Source organism: Dryobates pubescens, unplaced genomic scaffold (genome assembly GCF_014839835.1).
Source record: "Dryobates pubescens isolate bDryPub1 unplaced genomic scaffold, bDryPub1.pri scaffold_34C_arrow_ctg1, whole genome shotgun sequence".
In the NCBI taxonomy this organism is placed as follows: domain Eukaryota; kingdom Metazoa; phylum Chordata; class Aves; order Piciformes; family Picidae; genus Dryobates; species Dryobates pubescens.
The window spans coordinates 89,407-110,214 of NW_026530773.1; the positions used below are offsets into that span (position 1 = coordinate 89,407).

General features: G+C 50.3%; 2 protein-coding genes across 2 annotated transcripts; both read right to left on the bottom strand.

The window, feature by feature from the left end:
• Positions 1-202: 202 nt before the first annotated feature.
• LOC128899740 (olfactory receptor 14A16-like) lies at positions 203-1,179 on the bottom strand (the record flags this gene model as incomplete). Its single annotated transcript, XM_054179422.1, has 1 exon — positions 203-1,179. A coding segment is annotated over exon 1 (903 nt), but the record flags the coding sequence as incomplete, so codon positions are not given.
• A 9,754-nt stretch (positions 1,180-10,933) lies between these two features.
• On the bottom strand, positions 10,934-11,833 carry LOC128899741 (olfactory receptor 14A16-like; the record flags this gene model as incomplete). Its single annotated transcript, XM_054179423.1, has 1 exon — positions 10,934-11,833. A coding segment is annotated over exon 1 (900 nt), but the record flags the coding sequence as incomplete, so codon positions are not given.
• Between the last annotated feature and the right edge of the window lie 8,975 nt (positions 11,834-20,808).

Below are 20,808 nucleotides of genomic sequence, written 5' to 3' on the forward strand. Positions count from 1 at the left end.
GGCACTGCTGCTGTGCTGGGACTCTGCCCCTCCACCTCTGCACACAGGCACTGCCCTGCAGCTCCACAGAAGCCTTGGAGGAAGAAACTCAGAGGAACAACTCCCCAGTGCCAGCAGTAGCCAGAACTCACTGAGTGACATCAGAACTGCTCTGCAGGAGAAGACAAAGAGTTTATTGCTTCTGAAAGCATCCAGGGATCAGTTGGCTCAGAGCAGCCTTGAGCTCCTGGTTCCTCAGGCTGTAGATGAGAGGGTTCACTGCTGGAGGCACCACTGAGTACAGAACTGACACCACCAGGTCCAGGGATGGGGAGGAGATGGAGGAGGGCTTCAAGTGGGCAAAGAAGGTAGTGCTGAGAAACAGGGAGACCACAGCCAGGTGAGGGAGGCAGGTGGCAAAGGCTTTGTGGCGTCCCTGCTGAGAGGGGATCCTCAGCACTGCCCTGAAGATCTGCACATAGGACACCACAATCAACACAAAACAGACAAAGGCTAAACAGCCACTGGCCACAAGAAGCCAAAGTTCCCTGAGGTAGGATGTGGAGCAGGAGAGCTTGAGGATCTGGGGCACTTCACAGAAGAACTGGTGCAGAGCATTGCCCTGGCAGAGGGGCAGGGAAAATGTATTGGCTGTGTGCAGCAGAGCATAGAGAAAGCCACAGCCCCAGGCAGCTGCTGCCAAATGGAGACAAACTCTGCTGCCCAGGAGTGTCTCATAGTGCAGGGGTCTGCAGATGGCAACGTAGCGATCATAGGACATGATGGTGAGGAGAAAATACTCTGCTGAAAGCAGAAAGAGGATAAAAAAGACTTGAGTAGCACATCCTGCATAGGAGATGTCCCTGGTGTCCCTTAGGGAATTGGCCATGGATTTGGGGATAGTGGTGGAGATGGCACCCAGGTCAAGGAGGGCGAGGTTGAGGAGGAAGAAGTACATGGGGGTGTGGAGATGGTGGTCCCAGGCTATGGTGCTGATGATGAGGCCATTGCCCAGCAGGGCAGCCAGGTAGATGGCCAGGAAGAGGCAGAAGTGCAGGAGCTGCAGCTGCCTTGTGCCTGGGAATGGCAGGAGGAGGAAGTGGGTGATGGAGCTGCTGTTGGACATCTGCTGCCCTTTGTGCACAGTGCAGTAGCCAAAAGGCAAAGGCAGTGACAAGTCAGTGGAGCACAACCAAAGCCATTTCTCAGCCCCTGACACAGACTTAAGTTTTCTTTTTGAGGAGACCTCCCTCCAGCTCTGTTGCTGGACTCTTTTGTGCTGGCTGAGCCTGCAGGGCAGAGCAGAGACTCTTCCTGCTTCCTGCTGCTGAGTCAGTCCTGCTCTGCAGCAGGGGAGTGGTGGAGGCAGCAGCACGGTCTGGTGTCCACTTTCAGATGAAAGAGTCCCAAAGCAGAAAGGCTTCTCAGCATCTCCCAGTGCTAAGGAGAGAGGGTAGAAAAAGGCAGTTCCTGAATGTTTTAGGCTTTTGTACTCCAGCTGCCCACATCTCACCCCCAGAGTGTTCATGGCTGTCACAAGTTCTCATGCACAGCATTTCTGCTGCCCTCAGGGGGAGCAGAGAGAGCAGAAGCCTGCAAGGCAAGAGGCTGCCTGGGGCTCAGAGCAGAGTGAGGGGAGCTGCTCTGGACCTGCTGCTATTTCCCTGGGCTTGTGCCCTGCTGAGCTGGAGGTGATCACACTCCCATGTGCCCGTGAAAAGCCACCAGGCACTGCTGAGAGCAGAGGGATCCCCCACAGACCACTCAGTGTCTCAGCCTCCCTCAAGGTCTCAGCACCACACTTGCAGCCCAGCACACTCAGGGCTCATTGCAACACCCAATGGCATTTCCTCTCCTGTGGCAGCTCTGCCACTGCTGCAGCTCTGGCTGCAGAGGAGGTGCTTCACACCTTGGAGCCCATAACCCTGAGGCCAGAGGCTTTTCTGGGGGAAGAGGAAGCCAAGGGCCTTGCTCAGAGGAAGGGTCTGGCCTGGAGGGGATCAGATGGAGATGTCTGAATGCTCCCTCCCACAACATTGCTGGGTTCAGTTTCCTTCCCTGATCAGATCCCTGCTGCCTGGAGGTTCTCACCCTGGCAGGAGTGTGCTGGGTGATGGATTTGCCCTGCTCACAGAGCCCAGCCCAGCCCCTCTGCACTCACCTACAGAAACCTGCCTCTTTGCAGGGCACTGGCTGGAGGCATCCTGATGAGTCCAGCCAGGGTGCTGCTGGTGCTGTCCATAGACAGAGGCTGAAGGCTTTTCAGGAGGCTCCCAGCAGACCTCCTGACCACTCCAAGATACACCTCCCCGGTTTCAAGGACTTGTTCCAACTTGAATGGTCCTTTGCTACTTTTCTTTCACTCCCCACTTTCCCTTGTCCTCAGAACAGGAAACTGCAAACACAGACTCAGGAACTCTTCTCTCTTTAGAGCAGACCCTGCTTGGACCTTGTCCTTGAAGCATCCCTTTGGAAGTTCCCTGGAGCTGAGCTGCAGCTGTGAGCAGCCCTGACCCACACAGCAGCCTCTCCAGAGCAGAAGGACCCTGCCCCAACCTGACCTGCTCTGCACTGCCAGGGGTGGATCCTGCCACCTACAATTTTTCCCCACAGCCAGCATCAGCTGTGGCTGTGCCAGCTTTAGGAGATGCCTCCCAGAACTGCACCTGCACCACCTTGCACCCACAGCCTCACCATGTCAGTGACTGCAGTGACTTCTCCAGTGAGCTCTCAGCATCCTCCCAGACCTGGCTGCCTCAAAGCTCGCTCTGCCTTCCTCATCTCTCTGAGATCTGCTGGCAGTGTCCTCAGCCCTGCTGTAATGTGCAAAGGAGCTGCTCCTGGCCAGAGGTCTCTCATGCCAAGGAGCCTGGCCTGGCTCAGCAGCAGCAGACCAGCCCAAGGCATTTAAATGAGCTATCTGGTGGCTTTGGTGCTGAGTCCTTGAACCTCAGAGATTGAGAAGCTGATGAAATCTCTCCAAAAGTCAAAGTCAGATTAATGGGTCCCAGTGAAGCATACTGGGAAAGAGTCCCCAGGGTCTGGTTAGAGCAGAAGGAGGCAGTGGATGCAAGGGAAGCATCATTGGAGGCACTGAAGCATCTCCAGGCTGTGGTGAGAGCAGAGAACTGAGGCAGTGCTGACAGCTCAGGACAAGCAGCTAATGGTGGCTCTGCTGCTGAGTAAACCTGGAGGGGTTTCATTGATCCAAAGGGGCAAGCCCTCAGCCCCAGCCCCTGGCAAGGCAGATCCTGTCCATCACCTGTGGCTCAGGGCTCTACTGCGGGCAGTGAGGATGAGCAGTGAGCAGGGTAGGACCTTGTCAGGTTTTGCTGTGGTTTGCTTGCAAAGAGACAACTCCTGCTGAAAAGGAATGAAATGTACCTTTAAAAGTACTTTTTATTAGATGCTTTGTGCAATAAAAGCTTCTCCAATTAGCTGCAGAAACCTTGGCAAGAATTAGAGGTTCAGCAGTATTTAATGAGCCCCATGGAGTATTTGGGGCTGATGACATCATCCTCAGGTACTGCCAGGAGACTCTGCCAAGGTACTGCCAAGAAGCCTCTCAAGAAGTCCAAGGCAGAAGCAAACTCCAAAGTACCTTGAAGCACTGATTGGCCTCACTGAGGCTTGTTACTGACAAAGGCTCCCCAGGGACTCGTTAGAGCAGCTTGTTAGAGGCCAGGATTGCAGGGAGACAAAGGCAAAGTACAGGGCAGAAAACTTGCCTTTGGTCTAGGAAGCAGAAAGGTCAAGCCCTGACCACTGCCCTTGGACTAGAAGAACCTCAAAGCCTCAAAGCAAATTTTCTCCTCACAGGCCTTGGTGGCAGAGGCAACTGCCAGAGGCAAGGGCACAAAGCCCTTGTTCCTGTTGGGCCTCTCAGGCTTGCCAGAGCCCTTGGCCATCCCTACTGCAGCCTCTCCTACACTGTCCCATGCCTGCAGCTCTTTCCCTTCAGGCTGCTGACACCAATCTTGCTTCCCCAGCCAGCTCTCCCCCTGCCATTTCCATTCCTTCCCTGAACTGTCTCAGCTCTCCCTGCCATTTCCTGACACCTCTGGATGGCCTCATGCATAGCAGCTCTGCCCTTTGAAGGACATTTCTTCAGCATCATCTCCACTCTGAACCTTCCAAGCTGTCGCTCACAGAGAATGGAGTCAATACGGACGACCAATATGATCCAGTATTGTTCACTTATTAAGAGAACTTCTCCAGCTTATACAGACTGGGAGAGCATCGTTGGCATAGCTTCATTGGTTCCCCACAAGTGACCACACATCCTACTGTTCTAGATTATTGGTCACACTACTAATGACTTGCGAGGTTGTTGATGCAGGTGTGTGTCCTGTTATTCCCAGATAACTCTCTGTGTTTATAGCTACCAGGGCCCTTTAGTTACATGCTGCAGGCACAGCACAGTTTTGCTAAGCTGCTAGCTACTTCTGCACTTATGCTGAGCATGGCTTACCGCCGTGTCAGGCTCTAAACTTTTACTGCCAGATTGCTCACACTGCTTATTGCTATGATTGCCACCAATCCCCCTTTTTGTTTTTGTGAGCAATCTGGTCATGGGAGTTGTTCCCATCCCATACAAGATACTCTCTGCATACACAGAAGCAAGCAAGGTAAAGCTAAGCTGTATAGCAAGAGCAGAAGTTCTGCAGTGCAGCATGTCTAACAGACTGATGTAACCCGTGCAAGACACGGTGCTTAAGTTGAGCTAGTTAGAATGTTCTAACAGAGCTGGCATAATACATGGTGAAAGATAACAAACATTGTAAAGAAGAACTTAGATCTTAATAGTTCTGATCTTTACATTTCACTCCTCTTATTGACAGAGAAGACTTGATTATGCCTGAACACATTGCACACAGAGATTAAGACACAAATCCAATCCTTAGCACTGTCTTTTACAATCTGCTTTAGGGGTATGTTGCATCTTTATTTTTCTAGCATGGTCAAAAATCATGAATTGTTTAATGGTAGCAAGATTTCTTTAATCTGTAAAGGTAGATCTGGCCAGGCTCTAGCTTCACAGACAGAAAACTTGCAGGCAAACAGTAAGAGCAAAGAAGCTTCGTTGCCTTGCCCAATATAAAATGAATATAATTATGCATTTTTGCTCATCCTAATGATACTGATCTGTTGATGCTTTGTTTTTGCTGAGGAAAGGTGCATAGAAAATGACAATTTGAGAACACAATATGCTTTAACCATTCTTTTTTTATGTGTCATACCTAAATTACCCCCTTTTTTTGTTTGGCTTTGTTTGGTTTTTGTTTGTTTGTGTTTAACCTAAAATGAGAATGCATGTTGTGTTATAATTAATTTTGACTTTCCCTTTAACTATGTAAAATCATAGCAAACTGGTGAGATAACATAGAAGTCCATAGGAACATTTTCTCTAATCACACAACAATCAACCAACCATAATATTCAGTCCTAATTCACATGGCGCTGTGGTACATTCTTCTGAGTGATGCTTTTGATCCCAGATTATCATAACAGTTACTGTGATCGATGTTCAGCTTCATGGGCAATGCTGTTTCCTCATGGTCTTCATTCTTCTGCTGTTGTTTATTGCGACAATTGCAGTTGACATGGGGTAGTTATTTCTTGCTGGGATCATTAAAAACCATTTGTTGCTTATTTTTTCTTCATATATTTTTAAAATATTTTCTGAAATTTTTTAAATTTTTTTTAGTATATTTTAATTTCCATTTTTAAAAATAATTTAATTTTTTTAGTATAATTTATTTTATTTTTAATCCAATTTTTAAAATTTAATTTTTAATTTAACTTTTTTTTTTTGTTTTTTGTTTTTTGTATGCTGGAGGATGGCCACTGGGGCCACTGCCATGGCTGCTGCTGCGGGGGCCACTGCCGGGGCCACTGGGGCCACCGCTACAATCGGTGCTGCCGGTGTCGGTGCTGCGTCGCTCAGTGCCGCCTCAGTTGGAGCTGTCAGGGCTGCCTTGGTCAGAGCCGCTGGGGCTTGCGGGGGCCGCTGGGGCTCACGGGAGCAGTTTCCCTGCCTATGACAATCTGGAGTGAAATGATTAGGTCTGTGACAGTGAGCACACTACTTCCGAGTCTGTCCAGCAGTCAGGCAATTTGATTTAAGGTGCCTAGGTTTCCAGAAGCTCGATGTTTTCCACCCAGGTTCTTTCCCTTGTGCGGTGGTCGTACTGGTGGTTTCACAACTGCTTCTACGGCCGTGGCTAGATACGTTGCTGTTTGTTGGTGCATCATTCGTTCTGCTGCATCCAGCAGTCATGAGGCAGTGGCACCTGTTGGTAAAATGCTCAGAACCTGTTTAATTTTTTCATTAGCATTGTCAAATGCCAGGACATCCAGCATTTTTACCTTCATATCGTGAGTCAAATCTGGATTAGTATTGAATGTCATATGTAAGGTATCGACAAAGGAACCAAATGGCTCTGTTGGACCCTGATCAGTAGTGATAAATGCAGGATCAGATTTATTGTCCTGGATTCTTGACCACTCTCTGATTGCTAAATCCTGACTTAATTGCAAAGCCTTATCAGGAAGTTACATTTGCTGATCTGATCTAGCAAGAGTCTTGCCCCAGCAAGTTGGTTAGCAGTGACACCTTGTAAAAGGTCTGCTGACTGCTGGGGAGTGGCTTCTGCGGCATTGCAAGTGATTTGCCATCTATCGAGAAGTTGCAAGCTCTGATGCAGTGTTGTTTTCAACCCTCTGCTTGCCGACATGGGCTGAAGCTCAGAGAGTATTGTCTTAGGATCTAACTTTTTTTGCAATTAGAATATCATCCATATCATGATAGATGAGGAAGTCACAATGAATCTGTCTAAATATGGACAGAGCCCAAGCCACATATATTTGGTACAGGGTGGGAGAATTCTGCTTGCCTTGAGGCATTGATATCGTTGGGTGGGTTCTGCCTTGTTAATTGATGGCCCAGTAAATGCAAACTTTTCTGAGTCCTCCAGATGTCATTCACAATACCTCTCCACTGACACAGCAGCAGATCGGTTCCACGTCCTCCCACCTCCCGATCCCTTACACTATTGTCCCTTCAGAATTCAATTGTATTCCCCATTGTAGTGATATCATCTGCTGATAATGTCTGGGATCTGAGATGCAGGGAGGGTAGCACAGCTGGAGCTGCTGGGGCCACCATGGGGATGGCCACCGGGGCTGCTGGGGCCACTGCTGTGGCTGCTGCCAGGGCCACCACTGGGGCTGCCACCATGGGGACGGCTGCCGGGACCTCTGGGATGGGGTCCTCCGCCGGGGCCGCCAGGGCCACCGGCATGGGGGGGGCCCACTGCCATGGTCAGTGCTGCTGGTGTTGGCGGCATGTTGGTCCAGACCACCTCGGTCAGGGCCTCTGGGACTGCTGGGAGGGGTGTGGTCGTAAAAATGCCAAGAGGAGCTGCAAAACAGAGTCGGCACAGTTTTGATTTCTTAGTGTTGTGTTTTTGTCTTCTGAATCAGAGCTGTCGCTGGCAGTATTAGAGGAAGATGTTGGTGATGGGGATCGAATACCCTGAACCACAGGTTTCGCTGCCTTTTTACAGCTTTTTGTCTGCTTAGGGCAAATGCAGTGGTGGTGTCTGGTGAACGCGGTGTGCCTGCCAAGATGGCGGACGTGGCACCTCCTTGCAGTGAGTGTTCATGTGTTCTGACCTCCGTTTTGTTTTCGCGCGTCTCTTCAGTCCGATCAGGATTCACTTCGGTCACTACTGATGCAGCAGCAGGAGATTTTTTCGTGGGAAAGAATGGTAATAAGAGAGCTGTGATTCGTGTAGGAGGAGGAATAGCGGGCAATGGAAATTGTGACGAGGATGCTGACAGAGCGGCAGACAATGCAGGGAGGGAAAAGGGGAGGGGGAGTGGGGGGCAGAGGGTGCAGAGCCTTCTGAATCTCCCTTTTTCATCTCACTTAGAACAAATGCCAGAGCAGCTCAATCGAGAGTAGAGCTTCCTTCTTTTATAGATTGCAGTGTATGTGAGAATGTGCCACAGGGTGCTATAGCAAAAAGCTTCTTTTTGAGCCTTTAGGCACCTCATCCCACAGCTGGGCCCCGATTTTGTCCCATGCTTTGGAATTAAAAGCTCCTTTTACTGTGGGGATAAGACCTTGATCCCAGGCCCAGGCTAATAGCCCTTTTAAAGTCCCAGAATCGTAAGTAATGCCTCTCATGGAGAGGATACTTTGGAGGGCTTTTAGCACAGTCTCTTCTTCTTTGCAGAGTGCTTCCCCCATGCCCTCCCCGGTCCCTCACCTGATCCTGGTGAGATTCCCTTCCTTTTCTGAGCACATGCTGCTTATTTTCCAGCACCGGGGCAGTGCTGGTTCGAGCGGCTTTCTGTACCTCTGGGAGCATACCTCTTATGCTGAGTTGAGCAGCATCATAGTCCAAGGATCGCATCATGAGTTTGGGCGCCAGATGTCGGCGACTGAGAATGGAGTCAATACGGATGACCAATATGATCAAGTATTGTTCAGTTTATGAAGGGAACCTTCTTCAGCTTATATAGTACTCAGGAGAGCATCGTTGGCATAGCTTCATTGGTTCCCCATGAGTGACCACACATCATACTGTTATAGATTATTGGTCACACTACTAATGACCACATGAGGGCTGTTGATGCAGGTGTGCATCCTGTTATTCCCAGATAACTCTCTGTGTTTATAGGCTACCAGTGCCCTGCTTTAGTTACATGCTGCAGGCACAGCTCTGCTTTGCTACAGCTGCCTAGCTACTTCTGCACTTATGCTGAGCATGGCCTACCACCATGTCAGGCTCTAAGCCTATACTGCCAGATTGCTCACACTGCTTATTGCCACCATTGCCACATTCATGCAGTGGGAACTTCAGTTCTAAAGATTGAAAATCTGCACCTTTCTGAAGATAACAGCTTACAAATAATGGAAGAAGAGTGGTTTTGCTCCTGCTGTCTGTTTCCAGTTCCCCTCCTCCTCCTCCTTTTGTCTCTCTTATCTCTCTCCCTTGCTTGCAGTCTTTTGCAGCTCTACAGAATCACAGAATCACCAAGGCCAGGATGCCATTGGCCTTCTTGGCTGCCTGGGCACACTGCAGGCTCATGTTCAGCCTACCATCGACCAGCACCCCCAGGTCCCATTCTGCCTGGCTACTCTCCAGCCACTCTGACCCCAGACTGTAGGCCTGCATGGGGTTGCTGTGGCCAAAGTGCAGAACCTGGCACTTGAATGTGTTCAATCTCCTGCCCTTGGACTCTGCCCATCTGTCCAGCCTGTCGAGGTCCCTCTGCAGAGCCTCTCTACCCTCCAGCAGATCAACTCCTGCCCCCAGCTTGGTGTCGTCAGCAAATTTACTGATGATGGACTCAATGCCCTCATCCAGATCATCAATAAAGATGTTAAAGAGCATGGGGCCCAGTACTGATCCTTGGGGCACACCACTAGTGCCTGGCTGCCAGCTGGATGTGGCACCATTCACCACCACTCTCTGGGCTCAGCCTCCAGCCAGTTCCTAACCCAGCTCAGAGCGCTGCTGTCCAAGCCAGGGGCTGACAGCTTGACCAGGAGTTTACTGTGGTGGACAGTGTCAAAAGCCTTGCTGAAGTCCAGGTAAACTCCATCCACAGGTACTATTAGCCAAACACCAAACTCAGGTGTGAGAGGCAATGCACCCAAAGGGACTCTCCAGACTGTCTGTTAGCTGAGGAAGGAGGTGGATGGGGAAAGTTTAATACATCTGATTGGTGCCTAAAGATTGAGGACAATGGGGAGGCATCAATAAATATAGCCACCAACAGCAGGAAAACAGCTCATGGACCAGTCCAAACTCGGCAAGGACTGGAATGGGACACATTGTCTTGGTTGGCTGGTGGGCCATGGGTCAAACGAGTGTCATTTTTCTCCCTTTGTGCAACAGCAGCTCTAATCTTTCGACCATGTCTGATACCCTGCTTTGTATGGCTTATCCATCCTGCAGTCAGGCAGGTGCAGGTTGTAGCCATCTCAAGTGAGCCAGAAAAGGCTACAAAAAAGAGCAGTATGATGTATCTGCAAATAAGACCAACATCAGAAATGAGCCAAGAGGAAAGGATTTAGTTAATGGGGAATAAATTTTGTAAAGACAATTATTAAAGCAAGAAGAGGAGGGATTGATGGGATCAAAAGGAGGGAGTGTCCTTACAAAGGAAGAATTGGCTAAGAGGGAGTTGGAAGAGAAAGGGAGGACCCAGACAGTTCACCTTCTCTGTGTGTATGCAAATCACAAAGGGGCCTCTGCTAAGTCCCTTCCCTTGAACCTTGCTGTAAATCAGTAGAGGTCTGTCCGAAGATAGCAGACACTGAACACAGCCTGAACTGCTGAACATTAAGGCCAGAGCACAGGCTTAACAGACTACTGAATATTAACTTCCCCACCCAGAGAAGTGGAGAAACTAATTTAAATAAGCACAGGATGTATGAAGCAGGGAGGGTTCGTGTGAAGGGGGACACGTAGCAGGGGTTTGGGGAAAGACTAAATCCTGAGTACCTGAGCCAGTGGGGAAAGGGAGAGGGAAATCTGCACCCAGAAATATAGGATGAAAGGGGAGCTGTGCCTTCAGCAATGAGAGAGACCCCACAGGGAATTGTCCTGTGGACTCTCCCTTTATTCAAATAAAGATTTACCAGACTCCTCTGTCTCTGTTATGAACTTCTAGATAGGAAGAATTCTTCCTTGCATGTTGCACACCCAGGGAGCACAGCTGCTCCTGTCTGCAGTCTCTGGATCACAGCAGACAGGACAGCACTGAAGCAGAAATGGTCTGAAGAAAGACTCTGGTGGGGAAACAACATTCTCACAAGGATAACAGCACCAGCAGCAGCCAAACAGAGAGAAACCAGACTGTGAGTGACATCAGAACTGCTCTGCAGGAGAGGACAAAGAGTTTATTGCTTCTGAAAGCATCCAGTGATCAGTTTGCTCAGGGCAGCCTTGAGCTCCTGGTTCCTCAGGCTGTAGATGAGAGGGTTCATTGCTGGAGGCACCACTGAGTACAGAACTGACAACACCACATCTAGTGATGGGGAGGAGATAGAAGAAGGCTTCAGGTAGGCAAAGATTACAGTGCTGAGAAACAGGGAGACCACAGCCAGGTGAGGGAGGCAGGTGGCAAAGGCCTTGTGGCGTCCCTGCTGAGAGGGGATCCTCAGCACTGCCCTGAAGATCTGCACATAGGACACCACAATCAACACAAAACAGAAAAATGCTAAACAGACACTGGCCACAAGAAGCCAAAGTTCCCTGAGGTAGGATGTGGAGCAGGAGAGCTTGAGGATCTGGGGGATTTCACAGAAGAACTGCTCCACAGCATTGCCCTGGCAGAGGGGCAGGGAAAATGTATTGGCTGTGTGCAGCAGAGCATAGAGAAAGCTACAGGCCCAGACAGCTGCTGCCAGGTGGAGACAAACTCTGCTGCCCAGGAGGGTCTCATAGTGCAGGGGTCTGCAGATGGCAACGTAGCGATCGTAGGACATGGTGGTGAGGAGAAAATACTCTGCTGACATGAAAAAGAAAAGCAGAAATACTTGTGCAACACATCCTGCATAGGAGATGTCCCTGGCGTCCCTCAGGGAATTGTCCATGGATTTGGGCACAGTGGTGGAAATGAATCCCAGGTCAAGGAGGGCCAGGTTGAGGAGGAAGAAGTACATGGGGGTGTGGAGGTGGTGGTCCCAGGCTATGGTGCTGATGATGAGGCCATTGCCCAGCAGGGCAGCCAGGTAGATGGCCAGGAAGAGCCAGAAGAGCAGGAGCTGCAGCTGCCTTGTGCCTGTGAAGGACAGGAGGAGGAAGTGGGTGATGGAGCTGCTGTTGGACATCTGATGCCTGTGAGAATGTCTAAGAAAGAAAAGAAAGCAAAACTTGATGACAGACTCCTCTGAGAAGAAGCACTCCAGGGGGCACAGCAATCCCCCAGCTGAAATGGATTTGCTGTCTGCTTTGTTCTGGCTGAGGCTGCTGTGAGGAGCAGCAGCTCAGGTCATGTGCTGCCAAGGACTCATCTGGGCTCTGCTACAGTGGAGCTACTGTGCCCATCAGGCTGTTCCCTCTGCCCTGCACTTTCCCCTCTGCTGCCTTGCAGATGTTCTGCCCAAATTAGCCTTTAGAACCTCCCCAGCATTCTGTGCTCTGAGGAGAGCAGGGAAGCACTGCTTCAAAGGACAGTTCTGTGAACTCTTCTCTGTCCCAGCCCAGAGGGGCAGCTGTGAGAGACAGAGCAGGACACAGCCTCTCCTGAAGAGAATGAAAGGACTCTGGGAGCTGAGTGCTGACCCCCAAGGAAAGGCTCAGCACTGCCAGGTACCCGATGGCAGATCTGGGCCTTGATGGGGGCAGCTCCAAGCCCAGCAGGAGGGGCAGAGCAGTCAGGGATGCTGGAGATGAAATGTTCTAAAGAGTCATTGCCCAGCAGACAGCACCCAGAGACATCTGCAGAGAAGTACTGAGAGAGCAGCCAGGAAAGGCTCAAAAGCACCTCAGACAGCTTTGGAAGATGCCTCCAGGAAGTGCAGCTGCACTGCCCTGCATCCACAGACTCACCCTGTCAGCAACTGCAGTGACTTCTCCTCCAGTCAGCTCTCAGCATCCTCCCAGTCCTGGCCACCTTGAAGCTCTTTCTGCTTTCCTCATCTCCCTGAGATGCCCTGGCAGTGCCCTCAGCCCTGCTGTGCTGTGCAGAGGAGCTGCCCTGGCCAGAGCTCCATGCAGCCCAGGAGCCTGACCCAGCTCAGCAGCAGATGATCAGCCCAGGGCATTTAAAGGAGCCCTCTGGTGACTTTGGTGCCAGGTAAACCTCAGGGACTGAGGGGAAGCTGATGAAACCTCTGCAGAAGTCAAAGTCAAACTCTGAAGTTTCTTGAAGTGCTAATTGGTTCCACCTGGGGGACACTACAGGGCAAGTGTCCTCAGGCTGTGGTGAAGGCAGAGAACTGAGGCAGTGCTGCCAGGTCAGGACAAGCAGCTCAAGGTGGCTCTGCTGCTGAGGAAACCTGGAGGGGTTTCATTGATCCAAAGGGCCAAGGCCTGACCCCCAGCCCCTGGCAAGGCAGATCCTGTGCCTCACCTGTGGCTCTGGGCTCTGCTGGGGGCAGTGGAGAGTGAGGATGTGCAGTGAGCAAGGTAGGACCTGGTCAGGTTTTGCTGTGGTTTGCTTGCAAAGAGACAACTCCTACTGAAAAGGAATGAAATGTACCTTTAAAAATACTTTTTATCAGATGCTTTGTGCAATAAAAACCTCTCCAATTAGCTGCAGAAACCTTGGCAATAATTAGAGGTTGAGCAGTATTTAATGAGCCCCATGGAGTATTTGGGGCTGATTACATCATCCTTAGGTACTGCCAGGAGACTCTGCCAAGGGACTGCCAAGAAGCCTCTCAAGAAGTCCAAGGCAGAAGCAAACTCCAAAGTACCTTGAAGCACTGATTGGCCTCACTGAGGCTTGTTACTGACAAAGACTCCCCAGGGACTCGTTAGAGCAGCTTGTTAGAGGCCAGGATTGCAGGGAGACAAAGGCAAAGTGCAGGGGAGAAAAACTTGCCTTTGGTCTAGAAAGCAGAAAGGCCAAGCCCTGACCACTGCCCTTGCAATAGAAGAACCTCAAAGCCTCAAAGCCAAGTTTCTCCTCACAGGCCTTGGTGGCAGAGGCAACTGCCAAAGTCAAAGAGACAAAGGTCTTGGTCCTGTTGGGCTTCTCAGCCTCACCAGAGCCCTTGGCCATCCCTACTGCAGCCTCTCCTACACTGTCCCTTGCCTGCAGCTCTTTCCCTTCAGGCTGCTGACACCAATCTTGCTTTCCCAACCAGCTCTCCCCCTGCCATTTCCATCCCTTCCCTGAGCTGTCTCAGCTCTCCCTGCCCTTTCCTGACACCTCTGGATGGCCTAATGCATAGCAGCTCTGCCCTTTGAGGGACATTTCTTTCTCCTCATCTCCAATCTGACCTTGCCAAGTTTTACTTTCTGAAGGTTTGGGATAAGCAGAGTATTTTCTCCTCACCACCATGTCCTATGATCGCTGCGTTGCCATCTGCAGACCCCTGCACAATGAGACCCTCCTGGGCAGCAGAGTTTGTCTCCACATGGCAGCAGCTGTCTGGGCCTGTGGCTTTCTCTATGCTCTGCTGCACACAGCCAATACATTTTCCCTGCCCCTCTGCCAGGGCAATGCTGTGGAGCAGTTCTTCTGTGAAATCCCCCAGATCCTCAAGCTCTCCTGCTCCACATCCTACCTCAGGGAATTTTGGCTTATTGTGGTCAGTGCCTGTTTATTATTTGTGTGTTTTGTGTTGATTGTGGTGTCCTATGTGCAGATCTTCAGGGCAGTGCTGAGGATCCCCTCTCAGCAGGGATGCCACAAAGCCTTTGCCACCTGCCTCCCTCACCTGGCTGTGGTCTCCCTGTTTCTCACCACTGCCATCTTTGCCTACCTGAAGCCCTCCTCCATCTTCTCTCCAATCCTGGATCTGGTGCTGGCTGTTCTGTACTCAGTGGTGCCTCCAGCAGTGAACCCTCTCATCTACAGTCTGAGGAATCAGGAGCTGAAGGCTGCCCTGAGCCACCTGATCCCTGGATGCTTTCAGAAGCAATAAACTCTTGGTCCTGTGTGGTGTGACCCAGAGACTGCAGACATGAGGAGCTGTGCTCCCTCTGTGTTCAACACAATAAAGGACCCTGCAGGGAGTTGTTTCTCTGAGTTCTTTGTTCCAAGGCTTCTGTGGAGCTGCAGGGCAGTGCCTGTGTGCAGAGGTGGAGGGGCAGAGTCCCAGTACAGCAGCAGTGCCAGGGAGCCCCAGAGCTTGGGCTGTCCTCAGCTGCTCTTTTTTCCCTTCCACCCTCTCCTGCTGAGCCTCTGTGCTGGGGCAAGGCCTGAGTGCTCTGGCAGCTTGGGCACTGTGCTGTTGTGTGGCAGTACTGGGACTTAAGGCAGGGACAGGCCAGGGCTGCTTGTGGGACAGAGCTGTGCTCCAGAGCAGCACTGCCATCAGAACAGGTGGTCTCCTTATGCCTTCATACCCCAACCCCCTCCCATTACAGACTGCACCTACTCAGAGTCCAAACTGGATACCCTGACCCCCTTCCAGTATAGACTCAGTCTAAACATGGTTCCTTTAACCCCTCCCAGTACAGATGTGACCTCATCCCAGTACAAACTGGATCGTACTGATCTCTAGCACTGTAGCCTGGGTCCCTTTCCAGTACAGAATGGATCCCCTGGATCCCTTCCCAGTACCATCTGCATCCCAGTACAAACTGCACACCTGCATGCCCTCCCAGTACAGTCTGAGCCCTGTCCCAGGCCAAACAGGATCCCTTTCATCTCTGCAGGTACACATTAGTCCTTGTCTCAATAAACACTGCATCCCCTTAGCCCCTGCCAGTACAGACTGGATCCTGTTCCAGTACAAGCTGCATTCCCTGGGCCCATTGCAGTGCAGTCTGGCCCCCACACAGTAGAATTTGTGTTATTAATGACAAAGCCAATTAACATTGATTAAATACTATTTTAATTTGAAAAGAGCAATTTTAAGGCAATAAAAGGCAAGCAAGCAGCGCTGTGTGCGTGTGGTAGTCTGCTCTCCACCAACAAAGCACGCTAAACACAATCTAATTCCCCTTTAAATATTCTACTCCTCATACATATGCATCTAAGGTGGTGTGGCCGTTTGACGCTGTGCCTTTAAGGAAGGGGCACACTGGCTAAATGTTTGTAAAATATTTTGGTATTCTAAACGAATTTCATTGGTAGGATTGTGGGAGGAGAGAGATTGGACCCAGGGGAGTTGGGAACTTTCTCTCAGTCTTCCTTCCTTCGCTGTCCCTTTCGGCTGGATCTGCTTCTGGGATTCTGGCCAACTAAGATAAGATACTAACTCCCTGTGCAAGGCCTTTATTCTTTTCCTGCCCTGTTAACCGTCCTCGTCTCTTCTTCTACCTCTTTTGGGGGAGAAGGGAGGTAGGGGGGTGAAGGGGGCACAGGGGGAAGCCCCCTCTGTGGGGGGTCTGGTTTCTGGTTGAGTTCATTTGCTGTATATTCCTGTATATATTGTAAAATACCTGTATTTGTTGTGTTACACAGAATCTGTTTCCTTGTAAAATATAATCTCATTTCTCCGACTGGGTTTAGCCGTGGTCTCTTTCTCAGTGGGGGAGGGAAAGCAGAGCCTTTCCTTTCAAACCTCCACACTCTATTTTTATTGGCTCACCAACGTGGGGCCAGGCAATTAAGTAATTAAGTTGATTTATTGCTTGTCTCAGATGGAGAAACGAAATTAAGATGTTGTGGGTTTTTAAGCAGTTGCTGTTTTCCGTGTGTTCTATATTGGTCTACCGGTACTGCATCGGGTTGATGTTAGACCAGATAGGTAAATATTTAATGCGTAAAATCTATTTGTGGTTTATGCATAGGATCCAGCTGCTGTATAAACACTGTTTGGGTTTTTTTCGGCTCACTAATTACGGCAATAGAACGTCTTCCACTTTGCCGATCGAGATAAGGGAGTTTAACACTTCAGGAGGTCAAAGAGTAACTTTAAGTGCTGGCTGGGATCTTAAGGTGATTTATTTGACGGGTGTAATCCTGCTGTTGCTGATAATTAATGTTTATCTGCTGTGGGCTCTATATATAGAGAAAAAGGTTTCTCGACCATGTTTCGTGATTAAACAAAAATCTAGGAAGCGTAGGCGTTCCTCTAAATCTGCCCCAGAGTCCTCGAGTGACGAGGAAGGGGCTGCGTCAGTTAGAAAAATAGCAAAACCTATTGGCAAAGCAGCCTTAAATGCTCCACTCTATGACTTTGGCAAGCAGCCAGGGGCAGCTCCCATTCCCAAGATGGCGACCGGTAGTGAGGCAAGGTCATTTCCGTCCGCCATGACAGGACCGGAAGGGGCCCCCACGGCGGCTGATTTAGATCAGGATCCCTTTCATCCCTCCTGGTACACATTAGGCCTCCTTATCTCCTCCCAGTACATCCTGGCCTCACTTCCAGTTCAAGCTGCATTCCCTGACCCATTCCAGTTCAGTCTGGTCTCCACATATTACAATCTGGATGGAGCGCTGGTCACCTGGTTGGGCCCAGCACGTCCCCAGCAGTGCCACAGAGCCTGCTCTCACCATAGGACAAGCTGGAGATGGGCACCACGGTGACAATGACTGAGGCCTTACAGGCACTGGTGCCCAGGCTGGCCCTGCACACGGACTCACTGGAGTCAGCTTTCATGACATAGGGCACACGCAGCCGGGAGCCTGAGACCTGAGGTTGAGGACAGCCATCAGTGTCACAGGGCGGGGGACAGGGCGGGGCTTGGGGTGCTGCTCTTGCTGCTCAGGTCCTACCTGGTGCTTGGCAGGCAAGGAGCTGCCACTCCTGTACCAGGTGATGGTGCTGGAGCCATGTCCTGCCACCACGCAGTCAAGGTGCAGGCTCTGGCCCTTGGTGGGGGATGGGGATGAGGACTTGATGTGGACTGACACTGCCATCCCTGCCAGGAGGCACCTGAGGGGGTTGTGGTCCCACCAAAAGATCCCTGTACCATGACAGTGCCCCCCACCCACCTCACCTGGCACCACGGCCTCCTCGATGGCTGCACTTGCTGTGCCAGCGGCGCTGGTGCCCACACAGAGTTAGAAGCCACCAACAGGCAGTGCCATGGAGGGGATGACCAGCATGGTGATGTCACCCTGCTCAGTGTGGGAGTGCAGCACTGCTGTCTGCCCACATCCCCTCAGAGCACCCAGGAGTGCTGGTACGATTGGGAACCATTTAACCCTTCCCAGTACAGACCTGGTCACATCTCAGTACAAACTGCATCTCCTGAACCCTTCCCATCTCAGATGAGGTCTTATCTCAGAACAAACTGCATCACTTTGACATCTCCCACACAGTTTCCTGTGCCACTACAAAGTGTATCCCTTGGACCCCTTCCCAGTCCCAGCTGCACCCAGCACAGCACAAAGTGGATATCCTGATCCCAGTGCAGCTGTGGCCTGATCCTGGTCCCAATGGGATCCCATTGCCATCTCCTAGCACAGTCTGAGTCTCATCCCAGGACAAAGTGCATCTCCTGAAACCCTGATTCCATCCCAGCACAGACCAGGACCCATCCTTTGTTTGAATGAGCAATGCTCTGATGGATACAGGCCTGGTTGGGTGAAAGGGACCAAAGAGTGGTGCTCAGTGAAGTTAAATCCAGCTGGTGGCAGGTCACAAGTGGTGTTCCTCAGGGCTCAGTGTTGGGAGCACTTCTGTTTAATAAATTTATTGATGACCTTGGTGAAGACACAGAGTGTTCAGCAGTGAGTCAGCAGATGACACCAAGTGAGGTGGCAGAGTTGATCTGCATGAGGGTAGGGAGGCTCTGCAGAAGGACTTGGATAGATTGGATCCATGGCCAACGTTACCAGGAGGAGCTTCAACAAAGCCAAGTGACAGGTCCTGCACCTGAGTCACAACAACCCCAAGTAATGCTCCAGAGGCAGTGTAGCTGGAAAGTGGTTGGCAGAAAGGGACCTGGAGGTTCTGATGGACAAGCAGCTGAATAGGAGCCAGCAGCGAGCCCAGGTTGCCAAGAAAACCAAAGGCATCCTTGCTGCGATTAAGAGACAGGACTCAGCCTGATGCAGGCCAGGTGTCCACTTTATTATGCAATAACCTTCTTTATAAAAGCTAATACAACACAGAAGCAGTTTACAACTGGAATGAGGGACTCTGTTATATCAATCTGCTATATGTGAAGCCTTACACTCTCAGGTCATAATAACCATTCGTAATCAGGTATCTGCCCTCCTCCAACTACACTGCTGCACGCTGTTCCCATAGTTCACAAGCCATCAAGGCCAACACTATCTCCTCTTATCAGTCCAGCAGTGCTTGGAGCTTGGCTCTGCAAGGTTCAACCCTTCATTTCCCCCTTCTGTTATATAACAAGTATCCCCTTAACAAAGCAATTAATCAAACTCTATAAGCATTACAATAAACAAGGTAAAAAAGGTAGCAAAAAGAATAAAGCAGTAAAAGCATACAGAATTGTTCTAAGAAAACTACAAAGCCAGAGAGAAAGTCCCCAATTACCAAGCAATTCAAAAGATGAAGGCAATTTATGGTTCCCAGCAATTCCTGGACATCATGAAGAGTTTTCACATGTGCATTGATTTGTAAAGGCTGTGGAACAATTGTTTGGACCTGAATTCTCCACCCTAAATATTTCCAAGGTGGTACATTCTGAATTTCCTCAAATGCTACACAAAACCCCACTTGAGTCACAGTGGATACAGCAAGGGCTACAGCTTTCTCCATGAGCTCAGGGCTTTGTGCTGCCACTAGGATGTCATCCATGTAATGATATATCAGAGCATCAGGAAATGCCTCTCAAACAGGCCTAAGAATTTTTGCTACATACCACTGACAAATTGTAGGACTATTTTTCATTCCTTGTGGAAGCACAACCCAATGGTATCTCTGTAAAGGTTGCTGCATGTTGATGTCTGGAACTGAAAAAGCAAATTTAAGAGCATCATTTAGATGTAAAGGAATGCTAAAGAAGCAATCTTTTAGGTCCATAACTGTTAAATGCCAATATCGTGGTATCATTGTGGGTGAGGGTAGCCCTGGTTGGAGGCTGCCCATCTCTTCCATAACGTCATTAATCTTTCTGAGATCATGGAGCAAGCGCCACTTGCCTGTTTGGTTTTTGATGACCAAAATAGGACAGTTCCATGGACTCATGGAGGGTACAATATGTCCTTTCCCCAATTGCTCTGTGACTAGTTCTTGGAGTGCACGAAGCTTTTCCAATGGTAGGGGCCATTGATCCACCCAGACAGGGGGATTTGTTTTCCATGTTAACTGAAGGGTGTCGCGCACCGCAATGGCCCCCTCTAAAAATGGGTGTTCGTGGTCACCCCCCATTGTGAAAGCACATCACGACCCCATAGCACCATAGACACAGGCAAAGCAAAAGGTTTCTCAGAAGCTATATGTCCCTCTGTTCCCTGAATCTGAATAAAATTCAGGCTCTGATGACTTTCTCCAGCTCCCCCTATGCCTGCCAGCACCTGAGATGCACTAGCTACAGGCCAGCGGGGGGGCCATTTAGCTTTAGAAATCACTGTGACATCTGCTCCAGTATCAATAATGCCACTAAGCACTGTTTTCTGCTGACCATACATCAGGACACATTGACAGATAGGATGTTTTTGAGAGATAGTCTGTACCCACAGAATCTGTGGATCCCCAGTAGACCTGAATCCTCCTTTATTTCTTAAAGGTCCCTCTGCAGGGGGATGTTCCGATCCCAAGGGAAGCAATAATAGCTGTGCAATACGACTTCCCTTCGGTACTGTGCAGGGAGGAAATGGAGCCCATGCCATGATCTGAATTTTATCTGTGCTGTCAGAATCAACAACCCCAGGAAGCACAAAGTCCTGATAGCGTTGTTGAGGATCTTCCTAATATTAATGCCTGAGTTTTTACTGGGAGAGGACCTGACACACATGTTGGCAATAAATGCACCGTGGTACCAAGTAAAGTTACTGTGTGGGAGGTTGCCAGGTCCAGTCCTGCGCTGCCTGCTGTTGCTGGGCGGAGGTCAGAGACGTGTGTGCTGCCGGCATCTGGCTGGCCGGTGACGGCTGGATGATTTGTGTCTGCGCGCGGCACCGTCCCATGCTCCACATCCGGTTTCCCTGTGCAGGCTGCCCTTGGAAATTATACTTAGATGGACATTGGTTAGCATAATGCCTCCCCTTATGGCACTTGGGGCAAGTCCCAGGTGCCTTAGGTTTGGCTCCGGTATTAGCTAC